The sequence below is a fragment of the Rattus norvegicus genome, chromosome 6 (genome assembly GCF_036323735.1).
Source record: "Rattus norvegicus strain BN/NHsdMcwi chromosome 6, GRCr8, whole genome shotgun sequence".
Lineage (NCBI taxonomy): Eukaryota > Metazoa > Chordata > Mammalia > Rodentia > Muridae > Rattus > Rattus norvegicus.
This window is the reverse complement of record NC_086024.1, coordinates 30,075,633-30,100,791: the sequence shown is the minus strand read 5'-3', so window position 1 is coordinate 30,100,791 and position 25,159 is coordinate 30,075,633. Positions and strand designations below refer to the sequence as shown.

Sequence of the window (25,159 nt, the reverse complement as noted above, 5' to 3'; positions counted from 1 at the left end):
AGAAGAGGGGGAGAGAGAGGAGACAGATTCTGGTAACAGTAAAGTGGAATAGAAAGAAAACGAAGGTGGCCTCAGTTTTTCCAGTGCCCGACATTGTGTTCTTATCACCCCAAGCAGAAAAACAGATGGAGACCCAAGGATTTCCCCAGAAGCACAGGGAGCAAGTGATGGATCTGTATTTAAATTTAGTTCTGCTTCTTAAAGTTCACAGTTTTCCCTTCACAGCTGGCAACACAGTTGCAGGATGTTCTCCTTGCCTTAGAATAACCAGGAAGCTCTAATCTTAAATCTCTTTGTCTTTTCCCAGTCTTCTCCTAACAATGGCCCAGACAAAAACCAAGGCTAGAATGATCCTCTGGTTCTAGTCCAGGCTGTAGGAACCCTGTAAAGTTGGAGCAGGAGGGGGACATAATGAGACCGTGTCTCAAAAGTTTCAGGGAGGCTGGAGAGATGGCTCAGCACTTGAGTACTGGCCACTCTTCCAGAGGATCCAGGTTAGATTCCCAGAACCCACATGGCATCTCACAGTCATCTGTAACTCCAGTTCTAGGAGATCCAAGGCCATCTTGGGCTTGTTTGTATCCTGTATACTACCAAGCATGCACACAGGACACAGACATAAAAACAAAACACCCATGCACATAAAATAGTGAAATAAAATGTAAAAGCCTAAAGAAGAATGCACCCATGGGTATGCAAGGGATGTGACTCAGTGGGAGAGCTCTTGCTTAGTTTATGTTGAGCCCTTGGGTCAGTCTCCAGCACTAAAGCATCCAGTACATCAGTAGTCAGTCATTAAATGGAAATTCAGGGTATTTCTCTGTCACTAAAATGATGTACCACCCCTACCTCACCCCAGCCCTAAGATAAGCTCAGAAAACAAACTGGAGTTGCTCCCAGAGATGGAGCAAAGTAGTCTGAAAAACTTTTATCTAAAGCTTGGTAGACCACAATACCAAAGCCAGAAATACCCAAGAGACTCTCCCAGTAACACACACACCAGAAAGCAGGACCCAGTTGAGATAGGCAGTCTCCAGCCATCCAGCCACTGTGTGCCGCAGAAATGGACAACTTCTATGCAGGTATTGAGCTCCAAATTCTGAAAGGCACCCAAGAGTGTCACCCACCCCTCACCAGTGCTATGAGAGCAAGCCCTGCCTTAGACAGTCTAAGATCACTCCCAACCCTGCCTTCCTCCAGCACCAAATTGGCGCTCAGCAGTTATCCAAATCAGATAGCTAGGGGGTGTTCAACATAGAAGACTCCATTGCAGGGCCTGATCCTAACCCAGGCCTCAAGAGAGAAGAGGTTGGATTTCCAAGAGGCACAGTCCTCCCAACATGCTTCAGGGCACAGGAAAGTATCCTGTACCTGCAAAATAAAGGGGCTTCTACCTAGCTGGCTCCCAGACTTGCAAATGAAATTAATTATTGTTTGTGATACACTTTAAGATCCGATGAAAGGCCTTGTATAAATGCAAATTATTATTATTGTTATTATTGTTATTAAAGATGCCAGACATCTGGCCTGCCACATAATGCCCAGGCATAGGTCTGAGCAGAAAAGAAGGCTTTCTCACCAGCAATAATGAGTGAGCCAAGGAGGGCTTGGCCCGTAAAGTAAAACACCCAGCTCCCTTCCAGGGCTAGCATGCAGCTTTCTGACCTAGTAGTCAAATGTTTATGTGTTCTCTGAGGGCCAGGACCTTGCTTACATGAATTTCTTTATCCCTACAGGAAATAGCCATGCCTAGACCACAAGTTCTCTAAGTGTGTGAATGTCTGGTTTTCTATTCACTTGAAGAATGGGAGGAAGGTAGTCAGGATGGAGACTGTCCATCACTCCTTAGGATCCTGGGTCAGATCTGTAGTTACACGGGAGCTGTAGAGAAGCCTCAGACATATGTAGTGCCTCTGATAATGGTTATTAAGACTTAGAGGGAACCCCTCTAGCAAAGCACAGGGAGAAGTCATTTATTAAATGACTGCTTCCCACTTGAGAAATTGCCTGTGACTAACGTGGTTGGGTTGACACTGATAATAATAACCAACAATGACAGATGATAATATACCTGACCAACAGTTACCTTAGAAACCATACCTTCATTATACAGGAGGCTTCTGGGGCACAGAGAGGAAAGGTGACTTATCCAAGGTCACACAGCCAGTAAGAAACATCACAATCCCAGCCACAATCCATTCATTGATTGTGTTTGGATCAAAGGCGCCCTATTGTATAGCACTGGGCAACAACTTAGAGAGTTTTAAGCTTCCAGTTGTCATCTATGGTGAAAAAGTGTGTACATAACCTTGTTCTCCTGGGACTCTTCATTTAGGGAACATTTATGGTGCCTCCAATGTCACATGGACAGACTGCATATGCCTTCTTGGAGTTCCTTTTTTTCCTTCCTTCCTTTCAGACAAGTGACGTATTCCCAGCTTCCGTTAAGATGTACTAAATGTCAAAGAACCAAATAGGCGAGCAAAATGTCAGGTTGATCTCTTTTGTGCCTTGTTATCACAGCCATAATTCTACAGAGAAGCTATCCAGGGCAGATCCTAAAGGTACCGGTTGGTATCTGTAGACACACTGTAAGAGTCTGGTGTCTTTAGACACACTGTAAGAGGCTGGCATCTATCTGTAGACACACTGTGAGAGGCTGGTATCTATCTGTAGACACACTGTAAGAGGCTGTTGTCTGTAGACACACTGTAAGAGGCTGATGTCTGTAGACACACTGTGAGAGGCTGGTGTCTGTAGACACACTGTGAGAGGCTGGTGTCTGTAGACACACTGTAAGAGGCTGGTATCTGTAGACACACTGTAAGAGGCTGGGCCGTTTAAGCTTACACAGAGCAAGCGCAGGGTATAAGAACTGACCATGAGTAGCTCTTGAAATGCACTAGTAGGAGGCTGGCTATTCTATGAAGAGTTTTACTAGATAAGGAAGAGAACATTTAGCTAAAATGCCATTCGGGAGGGGGAGAGCCACCAAATCAAGTTCTCTCTTACTCCCCTGTAGCTGAAGAAATGAAAGCATTATTTCTTTTGGTAGAGCCAGGCATGGAGCCCATTTCCCACCTCAATTGCTAGCATTCACTCTACTGGAAATTATATCGAAGTGGGAAGGAAAGAGCATATTCTTTGGAGTCAGCAGCCCTGGATTCAGAATAGCATAACTTCCTGTTAGCATGTGACCCTAGAAAAGCCACTGGGCATCTCTGGATCATTGATTTCTCATTGGTCAAAGCAAAGACACCAACCTGTTGGTAGGGCTGTTGGGAGTCAGTGGAAAACAACAGAGATGGATATAAGCAGCATGGTGTCAGCATAGGACAGGCTCCTTCCTTCCCGTATACTTGTGGCTTCTAGATCGCCTTTAAACTGTAATCCACAGCAAGATATTTATTTTATATCTTAATTCGGTGTAAGTTATTAGAAGTTTCACAGAATGCTATTTCCCCTGGCCTCATATGCTGCTCTCGGGTTTTATTTACCTTATTTTGACACTGGTCAGAACCCACTGAATGGATTTCACAGCTCAGCATTCGAGTGAGCCAACTTCACGCTGGGAATATCATTTGCCTACATTGTACATATGCCGCTTGGCCTTCCCTCCCTTCGCTGTCTGTAACAGATACCTAGGGCCACAGAGCTGAGAGCACATACTGGGTGGCATTGCAGGACCGGACCGTGGGCTGCTGCGGAGTGGCATGAGCCCTATGGACACAGAACAGGTGCTTCTCTGTTTGCTCTCTGACTTCTCTGGTCCACCTGCAGTGAATGGAAAGGGTGTAAAGGGCCCTCGGTTTGCTACAAAAGCTAACCATAAACACCTTTCCTGGGGAACGAAGACTCAGAGCACTGGCAGATGCTGTGCTCAAAAGCCAACAGATATTTCCCCAGGCAGCTGGGGAAGCCATGAGCCCCTAGACATTTGAGGTCTAGGGTCCACCCCCTAAGCCATATTTGCTGTCTGGTGAACAATACATCATAGCCACCAAGAAACTCAACAGAAAGACTGTTTTTTAAACCTACAATTGATGTCCTAAAGATGGTCTTGGTCCTTTGGGACTATAACTAGACCTGAGTCTAGTGCTGTATGCAATGCCCAGTGGTGTGAATGGAAACCCTGAGGCACCACCTCCTCCTGTTGGAGCCCAGACCCCACATTCCCTGTGGTCAGCCCTGCTGGTAGGCTGAGTACTTCCTCTCAGGGGGTCATCCTTTGGTGTTTCCCCTTTTACTTACTAAGCAGCAGAAAGCCATCTGTGCCCTTGAAGGTGACTCACCACCATCAAATAGATGGTCACTTCCCCTAGCAGGTGAGCCAATGAGTAGCCCTTCTTGTGGCCAGGGCTGTGGTCAGATCGCTTGCATCTGTGGGCCTACACACTGCCATCACATCCTAGCCTGAGCTAGGTTCCTGCTTGCCCTTAGCAGAGTAATCGGGGGATCTCCTGTGTGAGCAAAATAGGCAGAAACGAATGATGGGATCAGATGAGCACAAGGCTGGGCCCTGCTTGGGCTATGAAGCTCCCAGCAGCCCCTCATTCCTCATTCCCCACACCTACTACCTGCTGCCACTTTGCCAGCTCATCCCAGATGACCAGAAGGGAAACAAATAGAAGACTTGCCTGCCAGCTCCTGGACTGCCAGGCCATCCTCAGAGCAGATTGCCGTCATTTATGTGCCAGGTTGGAATTCACCTGTCATGAACCTGAGAGAGAGATAGGCACCAGGATACTGACGATAGTCCATTCTACTTTCAGCCTTTGAGGGCCTTACAGAACAAGCCTGTATGGACAGAACAGGAGTCTATATCATAGTAAGGGAAGGGCCATTGCAATTCAACCTATAACACTCTTCCCTATAACAGTGTGATCATTCCTTCTCGTATAAAATGCTCTAAAGTACTTCTTCACATATCTGTTTGAGAAATCCTTGTGTGTAGTATGCCCAGTGTGAAACTGGAGATGCATATGACCAGGGATCTTACCTCACAGGAGTATGGGAAACTGTCTGGCATGTGGTAGAGGCATTCACTCAGAGATGCAAGCCCAGCAGAGCAAGCCAGCCCTGTAACTGAGGCCCATAGGATTTCCTCTCTGTCCCTCTCCACTTACCAGCCAGCCCTCTGCTCTCTTCCACCACCGTGTGCACTGCACTTGAGCATGAGGAGAGAGCTAGAGACAGTAAATACCGGCCCCAACAATTGTAATAACTGGCTACAAGCTACCCTGGCCCCAAAGGAATTGACCGGGCTCCAGAAGACCTCCATAGAGGGCTTCAGAAGGACAGCAAACTGCTAGGTAATCCTGACCACTTTAGAATATTTAAATACCCTATGGTTCCTCAGGAACCAGATTCCATTCCAATAGTTGGATGTGTAGAAGTGATCTCTGAAAGCCTTCCACAACAGCTTTTGATTGAGGTTAACAATACTGAGATCACAACCTTAGCCTTCTCATAGGTGAGGCAGCGCACTACATAGCACACAGTCTAGACACAAGTCGAAACTTCCTCAACCAAGTCAAGCCATGCTGGCCTAAGACTGGTGAGTAGAGAGCCATGGAATTCAGCCTAAGGAAGACTGGGCTCGGTTGAGGACATGGGGCCTGTGTCTGAAGCCACTAGCATGTGACATTGTGTCCTCAGCTTATCAAGCCTCTTTATCTTCAGTGTGCTAATTCTTCATTTATTACACTGGGACACCACCCCCCAGAAGCAAACAGAGCTGCCCGAGGACTGGCATGTGTAGCAAGACTGCCCACGAACCATTACAAAAACACTTATTTGTTCTTAAACCCCAGAACAGAGAGCCAGGCTGCTATCGCCCAGGGCACAACAGTCAAACAGACACCCCCCACACCCTCCCACCCCGGTGGTCACTGATCCACCATGGTACCCAGAGTTAGATGGACAGTTGTTGCTACCTGGTCTTTGGAAGGTTTGCAGGAGTGGGCATCAAAATGGAAGCAGGTCTTTTGTTGAGATCTATTTAAGCCTGGCCTTTTGACATGAGGCAAGAACCCAGTATGAGCCCATGTTTACATGGCGGTCCAAGACAAGGAGGATAAGGCAAGACCAGAGACCACAAGGCATGATTAGCAGGACTGTCTGACACTGTTTACAGGACTGCTTTGATTTTCATACCACATCGGTTTTCATATGACTGATGGAAAACATGTGCCAGTTGAAGTCACAGCTGCAGACTAATGCTGGGAACGGCAGTGAGAACTATTAGGTGTTTGGAACTTGCCTCTGTTTGCATAAATGACCTCTGGCTTGATTTCTATGTTCTGCATTTCCTGACAGTGAGGGTCATGTCTCTGAACCACTTCTCCCAGCCCACCCCACCCCACCCCCACACTGGCCTGGCTTGAACATCACAGGTGTGCCTCATCTTACAGTTGCTCAGAGAAAAGCACTTTTTAATTCAAGTCCTGTTTTGGAAGAAGGCAAATGTTTGGGCTTTTGCAAAATAAAAGGATCTGTCTGAGGACCATGCCAAATAATTCTGCCCTTGTCTTGGGCAGCTAGTCTATGGCTCTTAAACCCCTTCCTAGTCAACAGCTGTGACCTCCTTCCTGACCAAAAATCTGTATCCAAGGAGCAAACCCAGCAGGTTTGAGAGAAGATGAATGAGGGCCTTGGGGTACCTTTGGCTGCAGAGCTCACCCTTAGATGCCACTAATAAGCCACCAAGCAGGCCAGGACTGAATTTCAAAAGATATATGGTGTCCCCAGGATATGGGCTGCATGTCCAGTGTAAGAATAGCTGTCTCACTGTTTGGCTGACAGCTCTGTATGGGATGTGTGGGAAAGGAAGACTTAGTCAAGGAGCCACAGGAAGAAGACAAACTAAGGACATAGACATGCAGACCTGCCTCCCTGTTCAAGGCATCCCTGCCACAGTTCCTCATGTTGTTTATGGCTGTTTACAGAAACTCCGAACCTCTCTCCCGACTGCTTAGACCCAGCTTGGTCCCCATGGTATCATCTTTTAGGCTAGTTACTATGTCAAGGGCTCACTTGGACCACTCTCATGTAAGAACCTTTTAAGGTAGCCACAGCTATCCCCATATTATAGATGAGGAAACCAAACTGACGCCACTTGCCCAAGGGATCCAGCTAGTAAAGGCACACGAATAGGCCTGGAGCTGAATCTCACTGCTCCAGAACCCACTCCACCTGACCTGTCACCCACAGCCGGCAGCAGGCCAAGCTCTCAGCTGGGCAGAAGAGAGAAGTACAGCCCAGAGAGGAGAATGTTAGCCCTAGGTCCAGGGCCAAAAGAAGGCGAGCTGCTAAGCACTGCGTCTCCTGGCCCCTTGCCCTACTGTACACAGAACGACCTCATCACAGCCTGGGACCCTTCTCTACATTTTGTTTTTTGGAGATTCTCGGATTGTGCTGGGTTTTCTGAAACCTCAAGCAATAGGGTGTCAATCAGACCTATGGAAAGTAGGAGCGTATCAGAGCCTTATTCCACCCTGAAACATCTGAAACTAAGACTTCTAGCATGAATGGAGTGAGGGATTTGGCTGACTCCAGGCATCTGTCTCCTGCCGCCACACCTGCCCCTAGCCAGCTAATGCTAAGACCTTTCCTACCACATCACACACTTGGGAAGCTTCCTGGACACTTTGCCTTCAGTCACAGATGTAGATACCTAGTACCATTAGCATGCTGTGCCCTGGGCAGCTCCTCACTTTCTCTGATAAAAAGCAAATAATTGAAAACAGTGCTCTAAACCCATCTATAAATGGGTGGGCGCCAGTAGTCATTTTCCCCTTCCTGTGCCTGCTTCCCTCCCTTAACCGAGTTAATGAGGAGCCAAGCTGAGAGGAGCTCTGCAAACAGCTGGTAGCATCATGCCTTTGAATAGCCTCCACACTTCCCCCTTGGAGGCGCAGTTGGCCCTGGCAGGGAAAACCCGGGAAACACAGGGAACTCCAACAATTTTCTGCAAAGGGAGAGCTTGCCTATCAATCATGCTCCCTGCTGCCAAGACCTTTTTATAAGGACTTTGCAGCCCCTTCCCCACCAGCGTTCCCAGGAAATATTGAACTGAGGGCTGAGTAGCTCCAGACCCGATGAGACTCTGGTCCTGGGAGGGATGACGGGACTCAGTCACACTATGGCTGCCAGTCTCAGGCTAATACCTGGAGCCAGTTCTTGCAGCCAGCATCATCCACTCCACCAGGCATGTTGGGATCCTGCTGTATGTACCCTAGATACAGCCAGAGTGACCCTGTCCACAGTGATCTTGAAGTAAGGGCTACAGGCACTGGCAGCAGCCTACCCACTCTGACCCTCAGATTATGGGAGTCAGCTCTCCCCAGCTACCCATCTAAACCGTTGGGAAAATAGAAGACACTGGAACATGTGACTTGCAGCCACGGTCGCCACACTCTGTCCTTTGTGAGCCTCACATCAGGGCTTCTCTTGGTCCATCCAGCTGAGTTCCAGGTCAGGACAAAGTCTTGTCAGCTCTTCCTTATGCATTAGGAGTGTTTGGTCTGGTGCAGCTGTGCACACGTGCTTTAACGTCAAGGTGATAGTGATTTGGGCGTCATAGGGCAGTGTCGGTCATGAATGGATGGAAGACACTGCTCTGTCTGTCTTCCTCTCTTTTTTTAATTGGCACCGATTGAAATTTACGAATGGACGTTTTCTCTGTCACTACGTAAACACTACATTTATTGGTAGAGTATTGTTCTCTCATCCACCTACTTTCACAGTTCATAATTCATTGCTTAAACCAGCCCTTGCCAACTACTGGCTACCATGAACTATGTTCATTAAAGCCACTGTGGTCTACATGCTGAAGCCAGGAAGCCCCATTTTACAGGGGCCATCAGTGCGACCTGTCAGGGAGGATTGTGACTATTTCAGTGCCCTAGAAGCACAGGGACCGTCAATGGGCAGAAAGGATTCTTCTGATGGACAAGCAATGTAGAAAGCAAGACCACCTTGTCTAAATGGAAGTAGAGGTGAAAATGGCACTGTAAGAAAGAGGACGTAGTCACGTGCCAGAGGGCAGGCAGATACACAAGCTTGGGGCACGTACACCAACTCTGGGTGGGCTTAGGGGAGTCTGCGGCATCCTTAGTCACATAAGGTGTGTATAATAGAAATGCAAGGGTTTGCTTGCACATTTCCTGAGTGCTCTTTGTTTACTTCTCAAATGAATGCATACCTCAAAAATATTGAAGACTATATTTGTTTAAAAAACAACATGAACAAAATGAGTGGATGACAGATAGTGAGAGCATCCTAGGAATCAGGATGAGAGTTTGGGGAACACTAAGGTCCTGGTCAGGTCTTGGTGACAGAGACAATCAACAGAAGGGCATGGCTGGCTTGTGTCCTCAGGGAAGCAGGCTTCTGCAATGTGTTGTTGAAAGGTAGCGAAATTAGAACAGGAGTGTCACCAAGAAGAAAGAAGGGGACAATCTTGAGGGTTGATTCCCAGCCAGGATCTAGGGAGCCTTGGAAGCCAGAGGCTCTATTAGAGAAGTGCACTTTGGCCAGAACACCTTCTAGGTCAGAATGTCCTGCAGGTGGTTGGGACTGTGGGACTGGAAATTTGGGAGGGGAAAAGAGGTGGGGACCAGACTGGAGAGAACTGAAAGTGATGCAGGCCTTCAGGCAACCATGATCTAAACCTTGCTCAACAGGAGGAGAGTGGAGAGAGGGAGAGACGAGCTCCAAGAGAAGCTGTGTCTGGGGGAAAGAGGGGCAGTAGAGCTAAGATGCTTAGGGTCACAGAATTATGATGGGGTGGGTGGAGGAGTGTGAGAGTGTGTGTGTGTGTGTGTGTGTGTGTGTGTGTGTGTGTGTGTGTGTGTGTGAGACAGACAGACAGACAGACAGACAGACAGACAGAGACAGAGACATAGAGACACCTCCAGCAAGGGGCTGTAGCTTCTAAATGCTGCGAGATGCTTTGGGCGCCAGGACTGAGAAGTCCAGACATTCCGGTCAGTCTAATTAGAGGGACTTCAGTGGACTTGGTGGAAGAGGAGGGCCGTGCATCATCAGTAACTCACGCTGGTCTAGAGGTGGCCACCTGGGGCCTGTTGGGTAGAGGGGCACGCGTGCCATATGGCAGGCCCTGGGGTGGAGTGGACTCCTGTGCAGCTCTCTGCTCTCTCAGGTGGGCTCGCTGTTCTTCACCTCAGTGCTCAGGCAGCTCCTCCACTCCTAGCTGCACACGTCTTGCCTCCTAAGAGCTGGAGCCTGGTAGCCAGACTTACCAGAACCCAGATCTCTAGTGAGACAGTTTGTGTGGGTGGTGGCAGTTCTTGGGGACTCTGAGTTCTTGTCACTGTTCTGGGAAAGTGAGATTACTGGGTGGCCACCCTTAAATGCCCAAGGATGACAAAGATTATGTGAGAGTCAGTCAGGGACTAAGAGGCTAACCTGGGTAATGGAAGGCCCATTTCCCCACACGTACACAACCCCTTCCAACAGGCTCCTGCTCCTGCTGTGTCTTCTGTGAGTTAAACCCACCCTAGTCTCTCAGTGACTGCCTGAGAGGGTCCACGTGTCCTCTAACCTGCGATCGCCCCTGTGTGACGGCTCCCACATCTGGGTCACCCCAGCGGTGTCTGGCAGAGTGGCTCAGCACACTCCATCTCCTGCTGTGGAATGTGGCTTTGTCTCTGCAGAGCAGGGTGTCTGGGTCAGTGTGGTGGCTCCTGTCTATAACCCCAACCCTTGGTAAACTGAGACAGGAGGATTCCTGGGAGTTAAGAGACCAGCTGGAATACCTAGTGGATTCTAGGCTTGATTCAGCTATGGAGTAAGGGCCAGGCTAGTTTGGCTAAAGAGTAACACCTTGTCTAAATAGAAAAAAAAAAATAGGTATCCAGAAGGCTGCATGTTCTGTCCCAGATTCCTCCTGTCTTTAGAATTCTCCCAAAGCCCAGCCAGGAAGCTAGACTACACGTGTGAGGGGATAAATACAGAGCATAACCCATTTAGGAATGTATTAGATGTTTATGTTTATGAAGTCATGGATCTAACCTAGGATATGACGCTGATGCGATCTTCAGTCAAGGAAGCGACTGGGTACCAATATGGTCGCTCTCTGTCCTATAGCTTGGCTCAAGCCCCATCTTTCTCCTAGGAATGGACAGTTAAGCATCTACGAGAGGTAGTGCTGTAGTGAGTGCATGTAGCTCCCACAGAACAGTCCAGAGGGCTTTGCCTCTGAGGAGGAGAGCCCAACCCAGCCTGCAGGAACAGTGAATAACAACTGTTCTGAGTTAGGTGGGAGCTCTGAGTTGCACTTTTGGTCGAAGCTGTTTATGCTAACCGCAGTTCTTTCTCCCCTCTTTCCCACCAGGGCTTATTTCAAAACCTTTGTCCCTCAGTTCCAGGAGGCTGCATTTGCCAATGGAAAGCTCTAGGAAACACCAGTGTTGAGAGACAGCCAACCAGACTGCTCAGTCCACATGCGTGTCAGCGCTCAGGCTGCTTCCTGGAAGCCGCTTGGAATGTCTTCATGGCGGCCTTTTGCTCACGCAGCAGCTCTGCCTGCTCCACACAGCCCTGCTCTGCTGCAGCCCAAACCCGAGCTGGCTGGTAGCACCCTGAGTCCTAGCACCTCACCGCTGGCTGCTCCTCCTCCTTCCTTAGGTTTCTTAGCTGAAAGAAATAAACTGCTTTACGATGGAGAACTTTTCCAGGGAAATAAAATGTTGTGAATGCGCACGCCCTTCTTTCAAGTCTTTGTCCTAAAGGCTTTTAAAAGTTCCATTGCACGCATTTGGCTTCTCCCTACCGCACTGAAACTAGTGCTGAGTTTGTGTTTGTAATTTATGCCCCAACATTTATTTTCCAGTTGGGGAAGTCTTCTGCTGGAGAAGAGGTGACCTGAAGATTCTGAACCTGCAGGGGTCAGTTGCCACTGCACAGGCCCAGAGCCAGCAGTCACAAATGCTCGGTTCCCAGCACCGTGCAGCCACTGGTTCCTGTGTGGATCTCTCCCTGGGCTCATGGGAGACAAAGGTTAGGGGTCAAGGACTGTCACTGGTGTGTGTGTGACATCTGCAGCAGAGCAGGATCAAAGCTGTATATGGTACATCCCAGCACTCCAGAGAATGGGACTGGAGGATCACAAGTCTGAGGCTAATCTGGGTCACACAGTGAGGTCACCTTAGAAGCCATCGAGTCTCCCCCATCCTTTACCATTCCCATCAGAGGGAAGAATATGGCCAGGAGGCTCTAGTGACTGGAAGCAAAGCAAGGGTGTGTGGGAAGGGTCCATGAGGCCCTCCATAGCAGCATGCAGCTTCCCAGCCCTCACCAGCTGGCTGCAGTCAGCTTGACCTCAGCAAGGCCTCCACACACGTCACTGTAACACTCTCCTATCCAGAAGGCCACGCAAAGTGTGTGACGCTTCCTAGCGGCAAAAGATCCAAGAATGGTGGTTGGCCTGGGCTCCCTCCTCTGCTTCGCTAAACTGAGGTTCCTCCTGTAAGGTACACACAGCCCTGCTGGGCCTCTCACGGAAGGAGTTCTAGACCCTGTTGCACCAGTGAGGGGGTACCTTGCTTCCCTGCATCCCCTAACCCCGGCACCAAGGATGCTGTCCAGAGGCTAGGGAGGACCTGGAACAGATCTGGGAGATGCCCATCTTCACTCTTGGGTCACTGCCCTTGGGAATTCCCAGGACAGAGGAGTCCTGGGTCCACGTCTCACTCTGCTGTTAACTGGCTGCATGACTCAAGTCAGTCCCTCCCTTTATGTAATTCTACAAGTGGGGCTAGACCAGACCATACCTCTGCTCACAAGAATCTCCCAGGGGGCTTCTCAGGGGTTCCTGCATTTGTCTACACTGTAAGACTCAGTAGACTTATAGGAACCAGAGGGTGGGCACCTAGAGCTTAGTGGACTCCCAGGGAGTCTATTGGGTGCTTCATGCTGGAGTCTCTTTTGGCTGTGTCCTCTCTTCAGGGCAGATGTGTGCTGAGCTCCAAGACCTCTGGCTAAAGCCATGGTTCTCAACCTTAATAATACTGTGACCCTATAATCCTCGTGTGGTGGCCCCCCAACCATACAATTTTTTCACTGCTACTTAATTATAATTTTGTTACTGTTATGAATTGTAATGTAACTATCTGTATTTCCCCATAGTCTTCCATGACCCCTGTGAAAGAAAGGGTTGTTCGACTCTCAAAAGGGTCACAACCCACAGTGGTTGAGAACCCCTGCCCTGAGGCTCCCTGCCATGGTAGTTTAGGATTATTCTGGCTACCCTGTAAGCAAGGAGGGGCATGAGTGTGGCTTCACTGCCAACTGAGTCAAGAGCTGATGGAACTAGGATTCCTTGGTACCTGCCAGGCAGACATCGCCAGCTCTGGAATAGGGTGGCAAATACGTAGACTGGACCCCTGCACTTCAGATAGCAGAGCCTACAGCCTGCAGCCTATGGCGGCAGAACAATCTCCAGCCGTCCCCAGCTTGCCTTGTCAACCTCTAGGGTTGGCATGCCCAGGCTAGCAGATGATTAATCTGAGTGAGGCAGACACCGTCTGTCTAAGAAGCACTGTCACAGACAGGGCTAGAGTCTCTCCACAGCAGACCTGGGATGTAGACGAGTAGCTGGGGTCAAGTCCTGCCCCATGGACGAGGAAACAAGATCAGAAGCCCAGGGCTTCTCAATCTTCCAAATGCTACTACTACCCTTTAATACCTCATGTTGTGGTGACCCCCAACCATAAAGTTATTTTCATTGTTACTTCATAATTTTGCTGCTCTCATGAATTATAAATGTGTTTTCTGATACTCTTGGATGACTCAAAAGAGTCTAGACCCTCAGGTTGGAGGACCACTGCTCTAGGCCTTCTCTGAGCCCCCAGGACCATGAACAATTAGTGTAGAATTACATACAACTGGTTTGGAGGAGTGGCCTCTGGATACTCAGGTGATGTCCCAGGAGGGACCATCAACAGCTAGCAAGCTCACCTATGATGATTTCAGGGAGCAGGTTAGCTGAAGACTGCAGCAGACATCCGTGGGTCTAGGGAACAAGTTGAGGCTATTTTATATCTGTCCTGGAAAGGGGTAGTACACTCTGTGTAGGTTTGTAGGGGTGGAGACTGTGTTCACAGATGGTCAGCTCTCTTACCCCGGGAAGAGTTTGAACTGATTTTCTTATCGGAAAATAAAACAGAAAATGGGGCAAGCGAGATGGCTCAACTGGGGGTTGGGGGGAGGGGGGACACTGGCCACACAAGCCTGGCAGCCTAACTTTAATCTTTGAACCCATAAGTAAAGCTCAGTGTCATGGCCTGCATCTACAATCACAGTGCTCCTAGGGTGAGATGGACACAGAGACAGGATCAGCCAGAAGGTCTCAAACTTAGCAAAGAAGCAGGAAGAAGAGAAACCTTGCCTCCAAACGAGTGGAAGGAGAAAACAGGCCCTAGGAAATTGTCCTCTGATGTCCACACATGCTCTGTGATAATGCACTCTCTCTGTCTCTGCCTCTGCCCCCCCCCCTCTCTGATACACATTTGTAAAAATACTGGGGAGGGGGATCACCAGCAACTGAAAGGCACTGCTTCCTATGGTTCAAGCACCAGGTTGTGTGACCTCCATCCTTTGCATGAGCGAGGGTCCTTTTCGTGTTTTCACAATTCATCTGTGGCTTCGCCTATCAAGAGCCATTGTACCTGCTCAGAGAGTGCAGCCGAGGACTAATTAGTAAATGGCTATAAAATGCTTTCAAGAAGCCAAGTACCATAGAGGAGAGCGCATTATTACTGCCTTGTAAATCCCAGCTCCAGCTTACTCGGCCCTTGTAATTTAAGGCAAGCCAAACTGCCACCATCTTTGCTGGGCCTGCTCCCCGAAGGTCATCACAGGCAGCCTTGTGAACTGCGCTCTTCCCTTTTGGAAGGAGGGGGCTGGGAAGGTCATAGGATCCTCACCTGAGTATCCAGAGGCCACTCCTGCCCTAATTGCTCATGGCCCTGGGGACTCAGAGTAGTGCGGTGGTTCTCATTCTTCCTAATGCTTCGACCCTTTAGTATAGTTCCTCATGTTAAAATTATTTTCATGGCTACTTCATAACTAATTTTGCTACTGTTATGAATCATAATGTAAATTACTGAGTTTTCCACTGGTCTTAGATGACCTCTGTGAAAGGTCTGTTCAAGCCCAGTAGGGTCTCGACCCACAGATTGCCAACCACTGGGCTAGAAGCAATCTACAGGAAGGGAAGGGAACTCTCATCCACACAGCCATGGAGGAGTCATCCTGCATGCTGGGTACAGACCTCGAAATACCCAGTGGCTGCTTTAAGGCCCCACATGCCTCTGCCTGTAATCCTTTACCCCTTGCTAATAAGCCTGATAAACCCATTGGTTCCTCAGAGTGAACTTTGGCGGGCTCGCACCCTAGCTTGACCTTAGGAGGGCATAGACAGTAGATGTTCACATCTCAGGGAAAGGAATCAGAGCAGAAAGTGTGTTTACTGATGTATGGATGTGATCAGGCATCCCCTGGCCACCCGGGAATAAGGCATAATAGACCCTAGTTAGCCAGTGTTCCACTTCTGGCAGCATGGCTTCCAAAACCCCACCCACAGCCTGAGACATAAACTACAAACAGTGTAAGCTTCTGCATGAGAGACTTACATCCAAACCCTGGTCTGCCTACTTTGCAGCTGACAAATATCTAACAGCCAGCTCACTTATGATTTAAAGAAAAAGGAGTACAGGGACCCTGAGTAGTGTCGACAGTAACCCTATCAGAACCAGCCTCTCTCCTGTGAAGTCACTAAACGCAGAGTCAGAGGCCCCGTGATTCATTTATCCCCAGCCCCCATCTCTCTGCCTCTGCCTCCCTCTGTCTCTGTCTCTCTCTTTCTCTCTGCCTCTGTGTGTGTGCACGCATGTCTGTCTGTCTGCCTGTCTGTCTTTCTCATACACACACCGCACACACACACAGTCAGAGATCTTGCTTTAACTCAGCAGGCCTCCTAGGCTGCAGTGGAGAACCGCGACCCACTGACCCGCTTCTTCCCTGGCCCCTGCTTTCCCACAGCAAAGCAATCAGAGCAGTGCAATTCACTCTCCCTCTGACTCAGTTTCAGTTCCTGCCGGCTGGCTACAGACTCCTTTCAGAGGCTCGGTTTTGCCAGCAAAGTGGCAGCACTGAGTTTGCCTCTCACGTGGGATTAGAAACAGAAGCAGCCCAGGTCCGGAGGACAGGCTCATCCTGCAGCTTAGCACAGGCAAAGTTAGGTTGTCTAATTGTTAGTGGTGAGATACCACGCAGCAGCACTGATTCACTGATACCTTTACAATAAAAACAAAGAGTTATTCACCTTCCGTGCTTGAGTACAATGCCAACTGAAAAAGGTAAAACGTGAAGTGCCAGTTAGAAATGGGGGCCGAGGCACTAGTAGGTACATACAGTTTAAATTCTCAGAAAACTAAGTACTGTAGGTGTGCCCCAGCCTCACTTTTTGAATCAGGATATGAAGGGTGGGGATTCAGCTCAGGGTTGAAGTGCTTTCCGAGCTTAGCAAGGGACTCCATTCCATCCACTCCCCATTGTCCTGAGAATCAGATGAAAAAACATACAATCTTCTATAGCTTACCCAAAGGCACAAAGCCACTCACTCCCTTAGTTTTCTCTCCCTATCTCTCCCCTCCTGCCTCTCCTCCCTGCCCTTCCCTACAGCACAAGGAGTCAGTACAGCTCCCTGTTGCTTTGCCCTTTCTCAGTCAAGGAGACTTTGATCCACCTGTGTCACAACAGGCCTGCGGATAACATTCAGACACTGTCACAGCGGCTTTAGTCAGTGACCAAATGGTGGCTCCCTAGGATAATGTCACCAATGATGTAGCCATCTTTGTTTTCATAATCCTCTGCTGAGATGCCCACACAGCCACAAACCGCCCAACACTCTATTTCTCAGAGCATGGTGACACCATTAAGTGACTCATTGAGGCAGTTGTTTAGGACATTTCTCCCATGATAGGGGCTTGCTATGGTGGGTCCTGGGCTGGAAACCACATGAAGCTAGAGTCAGACCCACGTTTGCTGGCTCCAAGGTCACACACTGACCACAGTGGATTCTGCAAGAAAGGACTTTGAAGCTGCCGTGGTAACGTGCGTCTGTAGTTCTTGCACTTGGGAGGTGGAAGTGGGAAAGGTCAGAAGTTAAATGTCATCTTCAGCTCCGCAGTGCGTTTGACAGCCTGGGCTGCATGAAACCCCATCTCCAAGACCAAAACAAAAATGCACTTTGTATATGAGCAGGATGTCTGTGTGACTACCTCAGTGTATATCATACCAACAGATGGTTGTGCTACAATGGCTTGGGACAAAATATAACTTTAAAGTTAAAACCATATTTGCAGGTCCAAGTCTAAATGCTTTTCTATTTGGGAAGAAAAGGATGAAATTGTTAAGAACTACCAAGGAAATTTAGCCAGGTATCACCAAAGGCCTGTGGGTCTGTGGAATGGTTCCAAGTTAACCCCAATAGTTGTAATGGACATTTTCCTTCTCTGAGGCTCTGAACTTCACTCCACACTACCCTCACACCATTTTAGAAGAATCACACTTTACAAGTGTGGGGAGTCATGTGTAGGGTCGTGACAAACCATGACAGTCATGGCAATAAAAGTAGCCCGGAAGCAACCAAGGCTCATCTAGCGTGACCCTCCTCTGGGCAGCTGCCTGTCCAGGACTTTGGGATGAGCAAGATGGCATCTGGAGGCCCTGCAGACAGATGCTCCTGTCCCTTCAGTAGTACGCCTCACCTTCCTTTGAGTCTCCATGGAATAGGCCTGGCATAGAAGTCTCCTCATTCCAAAGACCCTTTGGAATGTGTCCTTCCAGTCACCTTAGGAACCCTCTGAGAAACCCAGTCCCTTTCAGTTCTGTCACCGCTCCTGTCCCCACATGGGACACCAGCACTCGAGCACCCTTTGGCAAGCGGTAGAGGAAGTTACCACCTAGAAATGAGAGGCTAGCATGGGTGGGGGCTGATAGCGACAGCTACTGTCCCCCCTTCTCAAACACAGTTCAGGATAGCCAGGCCCTCTCGAACATGGTCCACATATGCCACCTTCTTGGTTCTTTAACCTTTCTGAGACCCTTGACGGGACAATCCTGCAGAGAGCCAAAACCAAGAGTCATTTGAGTATGACAGTGTCTACAGAATGCTAGTTACCCAGGGTTGACTTGGGAGGGGACAGTGAGAGGACATAAGTTCAAACAGGCTTGTGGGGAGGGTTTGACTAGGATTCCTCTCACAACCCAAGTGGAGACTGATACCATGTTTAGTGTCTGAGTCGGGGTCCCCCTCACCTTCACCACTTCACCACTGAAGGGGACCTTCAGTGTGAGGTGACCTTGGGAGCTCAATTCTGTCTTTGCCTGCACATGTATGTATGGACTTCGAGGACTCTGTACCCCCGCACACACACCCCCATGCTGCCCCAGTGTGCCTCCCAAGCCTGAGGCATATTCTAGGTGGGAGGAGGTATCTTGCCCCTATGCTGGTGGCTCTCACAGCGTGGGCTGTAAATTACACAACCCAGATGGCTGCCTGCCTGTCTCTCCTGCCTCTCGCCCAACATCAGTACCCAGACTGCCCCTGGGGCACCTGCCTCACCTGCTCTCACCCAGCCACCCAGACCCTATAGTCCCCCAGTCTCTCCCACTGCCAGAGCCATGCAGAGAACTCCAGACTGGAGCCTAGCACAGCCATGTTAATGCTCAGGGCTAATTAGCTTGTCAGAGTGGAGGCCCGTGGGCTCTGGAGCCAGCCAGCCTGAGTCAAATCTTGGCTCCACCACTTACTAATGCATGAACTTGGGCAAGCCACTTGACCTTTGTTTCCCCCTCTGCAGAATGGGATTCCACAACCTGATGGGGTCAGCAGAAGCGTTCAATGAGTCAGGACATGTCCAGTGCCCAGTGCCTGACACACAGTACACCTACCCATTCTTGCTATCCGTGGAGGCTGGTTCCACTTGCTCCACATCCAAATCTGCAGATGTTTAAGTCCCCTATATAAAATACTATATATTTGTATTTGTATACGACTCATGACTATCCTTTAAACCGCCCCTATTATTTATAATACTCAGCATATGATAAATACAATTAAATCATTGTTACACTGAATGGTTTAGGGAATAATGACAAGAGAAAAGTCTGTGAATGTTCAGTAGAGATGCAGAGTCTTTCTGAACATTTTCAACCTGCAGGCTGAATCAAAGCCTAGAACCTCGGCCACAGAGGGCAAACAATGCTCTAAAACGCCCGTCTTCACTGTAATCTCCATGCAGGAACTTCCCCAGGTACTCCTGTCTCTCGTAGCTCAGCTCTTCAGCATCAGTTAGCGAGACCCACCCCTTCCACACAACCTTCAGGTCACTCTCCCAGGGAGTCTCCAGCAGCCCGGCCAGACATCCAGAGAGTCTGTGCTAAGCAGCTTAACCTGGGACCCTTGTTAGCAAAGTTTTTTTTAAAGCTACAGTTACTAAGTAATCAGTTATACACAGCGTTAACTAACACTTCTCATCCTGGCCTGTAAGATTTCCACTGCACACTGGAGACCCCCATGGCCCCCTGAAGCTGACAAGCTTCCCATACAGCTGTGAGCTCGTTATCAACAAGAGTACCTTCCCTCTGGAAAACATGGTGATAGGGACTCTTCTGTGGTGAGGACTTCACTGCCAGGCCTATACCTCTGCTGCTGTCCCCAGAGCTCTGTGTTCTGGGCCAGGCCCTGCCCAGCGGAGACTGGCCTTGAGTTGTCTAGAGAAGCTGAGGGAACACACAGGGCCACCAACTGTGGGAGGGATCTCTTGGAAGAGTGTCTACTCTCTTTCCCATCAGCCACCTAATGTGGAGGACCCTGAGTCAGGAGCCCAGGATGGGGAACCTGGGTCAGAAACTCAGTATAGGGAGCCTAGGGTCAGGAGCCCAGCATGGGGAGCACCAAGTCAAGAGTCTAGCATGGGGGGCACTAAGTCAGGAGCCCAGCATGGGGAGTATCAGGGCCAGGAGTTCAGCATGAGAAGTATCAGGGTCAGGAGCCCAGTATGGGGAGTTCAGGGGCAGGAGTAGATTGGTCCAGGTATGGCTGATGATGTGAGAGTCCTTCACTGATGAGTGGTGGCCAGACTTGAAGATGCCATAGAAAAAGGGGCATCAGGACATCCTGAAGGCGAAAGAACTTGATCTAGATGGGCCCATATGTGCATCATGGGAGCTGACAGGCCTGGGTCTCAGATAAGCAAAATCTTACCAACCCAGGCATCAAGCTATGCATCCCTGTGTCCTCAGTTGGGCACTTTTCAGTGCGCTGGAGGCGGGAGCTGCTTCTCGGGAGAAGCAAGGATTGGAGTCTAGGTTGAGCACCCACCCTGGGCTGGCACTGGGACTATATGAATGGTGAGAGCATCCCCATCACCAGAGGGCCAGACCAGTAAAGCAGGGGCATATCTGTGCCACTGACTGTGCCCTTAGGCAGGACCATAGCCTCCTAAGAGAATAGCAGATGGGCATGGTCTGTTTATAAAGTTGTAGCCAATGGGTCAGGGCCTTCCTGCAGGAGGGGCCGGCTGGACAATTCAGTTCCAAATCCTTTGGCTTCAAAGATATCCTTTTGCTTCCTTGTGGTGATCAGGCTTCCCGCTAAGGAGCATGGGACATTCTCGTTCATTTAACTATGGAGCACCAGCGAGGTGCCAGGTACTGTTCTAGACCCGGGAGACACCGCTTCTCCTCTTCCCCAAACCTGCTCCATCACAGGCCCAGTGCGAACCTGCCATCTGCCTTCTTCCACAGACATGGTGGCAGAGTTAGTCCCTGCCTGCAGGGGTGGCAGTCAAGGGGCGGGGTGGTAGGACGATGGGTTCAGGCTGGCCGGCTGCTCCCTGGGCTGGGGTGGGAACTCCCTTACCTGTAAGCCCCGGGGTGGCAATGAGAATGAGCAGGTCTGGGGAGTGCCGACTGTCACCACTGTATGAAAACCGAAGCAGTTTGCACCGGTTCCCACCCAGTGTAGACTCCTACCGTTGCCAGGTCAGAGCTTGGGCCTGACGGATGGATGTGGCCAAAGGAGATGGTAAAAATACCACAGAATGCAAAGGAAATGGGGATGACACCCATCCTGCCTGCTCTCCGCAGCCTCAGCCTGCTCTGCCCTGCCCTGCCCAACCCTGGAGGTTGCAGAACAGGGAGCAACTGGTCAGCAGAGGCAGGCTGCTCCCCGTCTACTCAGCCCCTGGCGGGCTGATGGCCATGGAGGGCCCATCATACATCGTCCCGCCTGGAAGTTCTGTCCCCAAGTCCTGGAAAAGGACATCTGGACAGGTGTCGCACCAGCAGCATGCTTCCAGTGTCAGTCCATTAAAACTTGGTACTGAGGTTGTTTTTTTTTTTTTTTTTTCTCTATAAAAGGAGCAGAGCACAGAAATCTCCCATAATCTCCCCCTCCTGACACCCAGGCTTACTGGGTAGTGTTGCAATAGTGTTCAAGAAATACTTTGTATCCCTTCTATCTCTGGGCTTAATATCCCAGCAGAGACCTGAGGAATGTGGGGGCTTCTTTCCAGACATTTTTCTTATTTAGATTGAAAACAACACAAACCAATTTTAGATCCTGTTTTATTATTTATTATTTAATGTTACTGAATACATGTTTGACCATCCTGTTACCATCTACACTCACAGGCACTCATGTGTGCTAAGCTAAGAGCCATGGGAACCCTGTGATGAGCAGGGGAGGTCAGGCCAGAGTGAGGCTCGGGAGGATGGGCAGTGTAATGGTGGAAGGTAGCTAGCAAGACGTGGAGGCTGGCAGCTAAAAAAAATTACCGCACTGTAGCAGAGGGTGGGCCTTCGAGCAGAAACAATAAACGGGAAGAGATGAAAATAAGTTTCTAGCACTGAGAATGGTAGGCATGGTGCACAGTAGGGAAGCCAAGGGGCTGGAGACAGACTACACCCTTGGAGGGCACAGCAAGGTGGTAGGGTGGGAGGCTAAGGTCTCCTGCATGTCACCACCTGCTTCCAGACCTCTGGGGCTGTGGGGTAGGCCAGGAGACTTGGCATGAGCCAGCAGGCTGGGCCTCCCCTCCAGTAGAATCCAGAAACCAGGGTCAGCACACACGTGTGAGGTGAAAAGAAGAGAGGCGGTCCCTGCCTGTCAGAGCCTCAGGATGTGGGATACCCTCTCCTGCCAGTCAGAGTATCCGGGAGAACTGAGGCCTGGCCTGAGCAAAACCCAGGCCCACTGGCTAGGTGGAAGGATGTGACTGGTCAAGAAGACAATTCCTGAAGTCCAGTGCTACAGAGACGGCATCCTCAACTGCTTCAACCTCCCTGCCTGTCCCCTGCCTTGACACCGTTTGTCTATACCTGGCATCAGTAACAGTGCCCACCTAGCAAACGAGAATACTGGCTAAGAGATGAGGGATCCACCAGGCCTGGCAGGCATCTGACGATCCCCCAGAGGACTGTTACATCCTTGAAGTTACTAAAAAGCCCTTGGCCTGCCCCAACTCTAGCCCAGCCACAACAGAGGTGTGTGGGAAAAGCTCATGGTCTCGGTGACTGGCCGGGCTGCCTCAGCACTACCATCGAAGGGACCAATGTACCACGGAGGTCATCTGTGTATCCTAGAAAGGCTCCAATCACCAATCTCAGCGGGCTTTTATATTGTACAGAGTCAAAGGGATGGGAGCTTCTGTGTCCCCCTCTAGAATACACACTGAGCCTTGAGGAAACCTTCTACATCTTAGCATGTCCAGGGCCTCAAGCCTGACCTACCATACAGGAAAGCAGCTATGTTCCAACAAAGTTGTAAAAAGGGGAACCCAGCGGCAGAGACTGAAAGAGCTGAGAAAGATCCCAGGCAGAACTCCACTGAAGCAACCCTTCACATCAGAGTAAGCCATAGCTATCCAGACACAATAGCCCAGGGCTCTACTCCCTGGGACCCTCTGCCCAAACTGGAGTCATGGTGAGCCTCGTGACCTTCTGATGTGCTGTTTGTATATTTCATGCTGAGGCCCAGAGCCTGGGAGGCCCCTCATACTCTCAAACATAGGTGAGGGCCAGAGGACTGACCTTCTCCATCTGGCAGTCTTCGTGGACGAGGGCAGGAGCTCTGCTTAAGTTCTCATGTCGGTGCCCAGCCCTCTGTCTTCACTGGTGCCATAAACTGGCCATGGTAGAGGTGGGGGTCTTCTGTCCTTGACTGACAAGGGAAGGCCTAGAAATGACTTGGGCTGGGACAAGTATCCCAGCTTCCTATGCTGGACAACCCCAAAGCACCAGACGTTCATGGTTGATCCCAGCCTTCTTTTGGGGCCTAGGCCATCTTCACTTCATCCTCACTACAAACTCAGAGACTCTCTGAATACCCTTCAGGCCAATCAGGGGCTGAGACAGGAGCTCTATGTTTGGCCTCTCCTTTCTTCCAGGGGCTCAAAGCACTTTTATAAGCATCTATAGCCTTCATCCACCCCAACTCTTGTCTTGTTTGCTCTTTATATTCTATCATTAGCTGAGGTGTTGTGTTTAATCCTCAGGCACCCAGCAAGGGGGAATTCCCCCACGCCAGACGTGGAGGAGGCAAGAATGCACCACCCCCCACCCTCCTGCCAGGGGCCAAGACTCCAGGCAAGGCAAGGTCCCACACCACGCTTCTGCTCAACCCCACTGTTCCCACAGCTGCTTTTAGCAGGAACAATAGTCAGAGAAAGTGTCCCTGGGAAGCCTCCACAGACTGCGCAAACTGGGAAGAGAAATGGGGGAAGTGTGTCAAATACAAAGGCAGAAACCTGGGCAAGTCCCTTCACTTCCAAGGGTGATTAAAACACTTGTCCCACTAGTGATCTGCCCAGAGCCAGCAGACGTGTCCTGGGCAGACCTACAGGTCCTTCTCTACAGCATCACGGGGTGGGTAAGGCACCCCCGTGAGACATCCTGCCCAGCTTCTGATTCTGCCTTGAAGAGAGCTGGTTTCTGCCTCTCAGCCCTGAGGCCTAGAAGAGCAGAGCAGAGAGGGAAATGGATCACAAACCTTGGCCCAGTGTATCTGAGTAGCCTACATAGAGAGAGGTTTTCTGGAGCCACCAAGGGAAGCCCATATTACCTCAGGCCTTTACCTCCAAAGCTTCAACATTGCCCGCCAGCCCAGAGGACCACACTGCAAAGATCCTGCTCCACCAAGACAGTGCCACTTGCCCTGAGGACGGGATTTGTTGACACTCCAAGTTGTCTCTTGCTTTCTCTGCCTGTGGGGAAAACCACAGGGGCCAAGCCTGCCCCTCCAGCAGGAGAGACCCCCATGTTCCTCAACACGTAATGTTAATGGAAGCACAGATACACACAGAGACCCTCTTCTACAGTTCCAAACACCTCCAGGCCCCCCAAACCCAAACTTTTCTCCACAGCATATTTAGCAAAGCCTGCCCTAACAGACAGGTGACTGTCATGCTCTGGAGAGGACACATTGCTATGTGCGATCGTGCCGCTGTCCCAACCTTGCTGAATTATATTTGATATCAGAATATGTATTGTGTTACTTTTCTAGAAGTCCAGAAGCAGGGCTTCTGTAACCCTTGGTCAGGCAAGTCTGCCTGCATCAGCCCTGAGCGTTGGCCTTGCCGTATATGGGACACTACACCGAACACGAACGGGAACTGGCTTTAGTTCCTTTATCCGAACGGCACTGTTTATGTCCACGTTATGTCAGTGAAGAAAGTGAAGTGGAGGTAAACTGAGGAACCTTGCTGAAGTCATGTTATTTAACTATGAAGAGCTTACCGGGTTTGAACCAGCAGCTGGGGACTTCCAGAGTTCACTATGTCGGGCCCTGCCTACCAGGGGAAACTGGAGGTGTCCGGCAGCAGCCCAGAAGTGCCAACCCACTCAGGTTGGCCTTGCCCAGCCCACTTGGGAGGGCCTGAGCACAGAAGTTCCCATGGAAAGTTTCGAGATTTCATGGATTGGAACCAGATGACCCCTCCTAAGCAGAGCCCACCAGCAGCAGTGTGTCTGGGTGTGTGCTCCTCCACCCTCCTGTTCCCAGTCTGTTCCAGCGAGGGAACACGCCCCAGGGTGCAGACAGGCCAATGGGACAGGAGCTCATGAG

The 25,159-nt window shown here is 50.0% G+C and overlaps 1 protein-coding gene across 8 annotated transcripts in view; it reads left to right on the top strand.

Annotated features, from left to right (window-relative positions):
* Babam2 (BRISC and BRCA1 A complex member 2) overlaps nucleotides 1–11,727 on the top strand; it is a 378,444-nt gene extending 366,717 nt beyond the window's left edge. For 7 of the 8 annotated variants that reach the window (XM_063262050.1, XM_039112461.2, XM_039112464.2 and 4 more), the window contains one exon: nucleotides 11,360–11,727. In XM_063262050.1, the coding sequence (XP_063118120.1) occupies nucleotides 11,360–11,423 (64 nt within the window). In that variant the 3' untranslated portion in view covers nucleotides 11,424–11,727. The remainder of the gene's footprint in view (nucleotides 1–11,359) is intronic. The other variant, NM_199270.2, reaches the window with a different exon arrangement.
* The last annotated feature ends 13,432 nt before the right edge of the window (nucleotides 11,728–25,159 follow it).